This window comes from Melospiza melodia, chromosome 4, assembly GCF_035770615.1.
Source record: "Melospiza melodia melodia isolate bMelMel2 chromosome 4, bMelMel2.pri, whole genome shotgun sequence".
NCBI classification, from domain to species: Eukaryota; Metazoa; Chordata; class Aves; order Passeriformes; family Passerellidae; genus Melospiza; species Melospiza melodia.
The window spans coordinates 78591308-78596307 of record NC_086197.1 but is presented as its reverse complement, the minus strand read 5'-3'; the positions used below and the strand labels follow the sequence as shown (position 1 = coordinate 78596307).

At 38.4% G+C, this 5000-nt stretch overlaps 1 protein-coding gene across 14 annotated transcripts in view; it reads right to left on the bottom strand.

The window, feature by feature from the left end:
• Positions 1-5000, bottom strand: part of FOXP2 (forkhead box P2) — a 402279-nt gene that overhangs the window by 40108 nt on the left and 357171 nt on the right. For 13 of the 14 annotated variants that reach the window (XM_063155284.1, XM_063155285.1, XM_063155286.1 and 10 more), the window contains 2 exons: positions 2829-2916; positions 320-403 (listed from right to left, as the gene is read on the bottom strand). In XM_063155284.1, the coding sequence (XP_063011354.1) occupies positions 320-403; positions 2829-2916 (172 nt within the window). Of the gene's footprint in view, positions 1-286; positions 404-2828; positions 2917-5000 lie in introns of those variants that run through there. The other variant, XM_063155296.1, reaches the window with a different exon arrangement.

Genomic DNA, 5000 nt, shown 5'->3' with positions numbered 1-5000 from the left:
CAAAGTGGATTTCCTTTTAATATCTCTAAACCTATCACAAAAAGATATTCTCTCTAGTTTCAGTCTCAAGGCAATGATTTGGACACTTATAGGTGTACTTTGTTTAGTGTCACCTATGGTGTAGATTGGATAGATTTTGCAAAAGATAGCATTACTTTTAAAGAAACATACAATTTGACAAGATATTGCATTTTACCTTCATTTTATTGCCATATTTTTCATCACACTCATTGTTTTCCAACTGTCACTAAATTGTTCATTTTCTTAGCCTGCTACATTCGTAGACCTATTTACTGTTTATAAAGCAATATGCACTTACAGGTTTTGGAGATGGCTTGGGCTCCGAGGGTCGCATGTGCAAGTGGGTCATCATTGCTTGAAGACGCTCGCGTTCTTTAGAAAGCTGTTAAGAAAGAGTGGGATCAGAAGCATTTTAGAAATGACTGATACAGCTATTTCACTGCAGTGATATATCTTATCATTGAGCTTGTCTTGGTGTAATGATTCCTGCATATAAAAGTCTGTGTCAGTAGAAACTTATCTAAGAGGAAATGCAACTTTGGGCATAGAAAGAAAGAAAGGAAGGAAAAAAAAAACCAACAAAAACTTTTATAGCCTTTCATATGTTAAAAGGTCAGAGAAAACAAATAGCACTTCATCTTTTTGTCAATAAGAGAATTGAGGTCACAGTTGCCTCGACAGTAACAAGTTACTAAGACCATAAATTAGAAGGCCCATAGTGTCTCTTTAAAGTCCTGTGGACACTGTTAGCAATGGACTAGTGCCAACAGCTGTGAAGGGGTGAAGGGTCCTCAAAGCACAGTGCCTGCCAGGATTGACTACACACTTCATCCTTTCCCACTGAGGTCCAGTTAGTGCCCCCTGCAATCTGCCATCATCAATCTAATTCAATAGAGTGACAGAGCCCAGGCAGTGTGAAACACTGAACTCTGCCATCGAGTCGGCAGCGACACTGCACTGGGTCTCATTACAACTGATGGACCCTACTTCGCTAGCAGTCAGACAAAGCAAAAAATGGCATAATTGGTCACACTGCAAGCTAAATCTTCACTTCAACTGTTAGATTACAGCCTAGCCTTTGTAAATGGTAAACAATTCCTATGAAGCCCTTATGCTGCCTTCAGAAAACATTATGTTACTTAAATCTACTTTTTCCTAACTGATACCATTTTCTGACCATATATTATGTAAATAATTATCGTTTCAGATTCAAACAAGGTACCAAATTAAAATTAAAAAATTGAACAGGAGGAAGTGCTTGAAATCTGAAACTTGTTGATAAAAATAGCAGGATATAAAAGAGGAAAATGTATTTTACAACAGAAAAGATTTTTATTTTTTTTTTCACAAACTAGTTTTTCAAGAAGAAATGTTCAAAATTTTACTCTAGTGATTTGGCTCTGGCTACCTAAAACATGATTTCAACACTATTTTCAATAAGAATTAAATTTGGTGTTTAATACTATCATTTTCCAGAGAGTTCTTGCTCTTACACCTGTAGACTGAGACTGGATAAAGGATTGGAGAACTTGCAAGTAGTTTTAAAAGAGGGAACTATCTTTAGTACTGCAGATATTTAATATGATCTAGTGTGTATTCTATTAAAGAACTTTTGAGGCCAGGGGTGTGAAAAAGGTTTCTTCTTCAAAATATGTGTAGCTTCATTCTATATGTGTGATGTTTTAGTGACATAGTATTTGCCATGACATGAATTCCTAATAAGCATACAAATGAAGTTAACACTATCGTGTAAGTAACATGAAAGAAATAGCAGCTTTACCCGGGTTTAAAAATCATTCATTTTAAGGGAAATGACAACAAATTACATTATTGTATGCTCCTCTCATTGTTTTGGATTTCCAGCATTAAAGTAAAAAAGATCCAAAAAAGCCTCCACTGAAAGAAGTATTCTTATGTGAAAGAGAACTTGTGAGACAATATTCCGAAAAGGTGAGAAAGGCGAGAGTTGTTATCCTTCTTTCTCTACATATGGCAAGAAACAGGGACAATAATCTTGGTCCCTTGCTGCATCCCTTGAGCTCCTCTGAGCAGTCCCAAGGGGGCCTGGGACTGCTGAGACAGGCCCACCCATGACTGCAGTGTGGGCAGCAGGAGACAGCGTGGGCCATCTGTCCTTCACGGTCACCCCTGAGGCTTGTGCCCAACCTCAGCAGCCTGTAGGTGCTGTCACAACCCTGCAGACCCCAGGGGTGCCCACCACTCCCTGCAGAAGCAGAAGGGAGCATTCACATACACGCAGTGACCTCTAATGGTTAGAGCATGCACAGGGCACTGCAGGCCTGCGCTCTGAGGCACGGCACTCCCTAGGGGCCTTCCTCAGTGGGTCTGACATTACACCTTCTTGCTTGCAAAAAAATGCCCCCTATCAGACTGGGAGTCATTTTGGGTGGAGATATGCTCTGCTACTCTTTTATCCCACAGAACAGCACAGACAAGCACTGGGTCAGAAGGGGAAGAAGGAAGAGGGGCTCTGACCCAGCATTTTAAAAAGTGAAGATGGCTTGGATCCAGTCTTTGCTCCAGGGACTGCATTTTTCGTTCATGATGAATAGCATTAGAGTCTTAGTTCAAGCAAAATACTGTAGACAATCTTGATGTTAGATAATTACTGCATAATTTATAATGTGAAAAATCTTTAAGTAAAAAACCCTCACTTATTCATGAATATCAACAAATTTAATGTATGAAACATATGTCTTTAAGCTAGAGTCACTAAGGCAAGTGTTTTCAATTTACTTTAGGTAAACAGTAAATAACTAATAGGATAATGTATCCATATAACAAACCTGTATTTCTAACTGCTGAACCACTTGCATTTGCACCCGACACTGAGCAGTGCTTCTGTCATCCAATGCATGTTCATTGTTAAGGTGCCTAGACAAGGAAGTAAGACAATGTTAATATGAGGAAAATAACTGAGTACATTTTTCTCTCCTGCACATATGGCTTCCATTAGTTCCAAGGGGAGATGTGCAGAAAGACCTAGTCAGAGCATGCCATACAGACAACAATACACAAGAACTAAACAGATTATTTCATTTAGTTCTACAAATTTTCCCAGTGAGGACTTTCAAATACCCAGTTTATGTCTCACAGGTCACATATCCCATCTAAGGGCCAATGTAACCAGTTATGAATATTTGTTACAACAACTGAACTGATTTCCATTCCCTGTTGCTGATGCAGATGAAGACAATCACCTTACAAATGAGTCTCCGAAAGACAGAATTGCTTTTAGGCTGCTTGAACCACTGAGAATTAATGTAGACTTTGTCAAGATTTCTCTATCTGCTCTTAATCATTAAGCAACAAGAGAACATCCACTACCCGTCCCCAAAAACAGACCTGCAGGGGAACAGCCAAATTTCAATGTGGTTTCTAGAAGTAGACTCTGAGGATGATGGAAGTGACTGTCCCCTCCCAGTATGAAGAAAAGTCTATGAAGAGGCAGGAGAAGGACCAGCTATACACCTTATTAACAGCAAACTTTCTGGGAAAGGTTCAGGCTACACATGTGAGCTTAGCAAAACAAAAACACACTCTGCATCAGGGAAAGAGGACCTCAGTGAGCAGCTGCCTTAAACTGAAGTTTAGCCCAGACCCAAGTGGTTGTCCCCCAGACATTTCAATTGAGCAAAAATTTGCAAAGATCAATTAATGTTTTTGTTTTTTTTTTTTTTTAAGGACAATGTGTCTGTTTTCTTCTTTCTCTCTTTCAGGATCAAGAAGTCCCTTCTTGAGCTTTAATAGTGGGCTTTCTGCTCACTATGGAGCAGAAAACATAAGGATCAGGTTAAAGAAGAAATGGGAGCAAAGGAGTTCTGCCTTTGAATGTGGATTTACTGGCTATTTCCACTCTAGGCATGAGGGATAAGCTTTGCAAGGACTGGAGTCACAGATGGTCTCACAGTTGATGGTCTCACAGTTATAAGAACTAAGTTAATCTATACCATGGAGGAAATTTATTTTCTCCTTTTTCTTTTTTTTTCTAGCAGAATTAATCAGAGAACTGTGCAGTCATTTAATTGTTAATCTATGGGGAAAATGTATTTGTCAGAAATAGTGGAAAAACAGACTGACTATACCACTTCTATTAACATCTGTGTCTTTTAAATCACTACTTCATATGTTTCGGACCCTATGATAGTTTTCAGGTGAGCAAAATGTTCTGATATTCTTGAAACAGGCATGGCTGAGGAAGAAACATAAGTAATTGTGAAAGGTTTTGTTCATTCTTTTAATATAAAATTCTTTAAGAATATACTTGTAAAATGCTAGGTAGTTTATGCTAAGTTCAAGCATCACCAAGGACACATTTCCTTTCTGTGAGTCATAAAACCTATAATTTATTTCTTTTCAAAGGAACTGACTTCATCCTCCCATTGATGCAAAAATGCACAATCAGTTTAAAAAGCAGCTAATTGCTCAGAACATACCATTCACTTGTTTTCTGAAATTTTGATTCAGAAGAATTTTACTCCTTCAATTACACAGGCATGATAGTGCATGGCCTGTTAATGTAATGGTTTAATATTTTCAGTTAATTGGGTACAAAATTGCCAGAAAAAGGTCTGAAGACAGATTTTACCTCGGCATCATTACCCCTATCACCAGTGCACACCAGCACATATGCTCAACTGTGCATGCTCACAGGTGCATGTGGATAACACAAGAGTAAGCAAGAGTACAGGTATAAAATATCTCCCAGACCAAGTCTGAGGCTACTGCAAACTCATGATTATTTATTAGTTATTACAACACCATATGTTTGCATAACACCTTACAAAATAGATACAGACATAGTCCTTGCCCTGAGGAACTTTAAATGTAACAGCAGTATGCAGTGCGGGAGAAGAAAGTCCAGTGTAATGTAATTTCAATATGATTACACGGTAACTTGGGAATATGTTGCAAGTTTCTTGAGAGTTAACGCAGTAATCTTCAGAAACTTGTGAGAT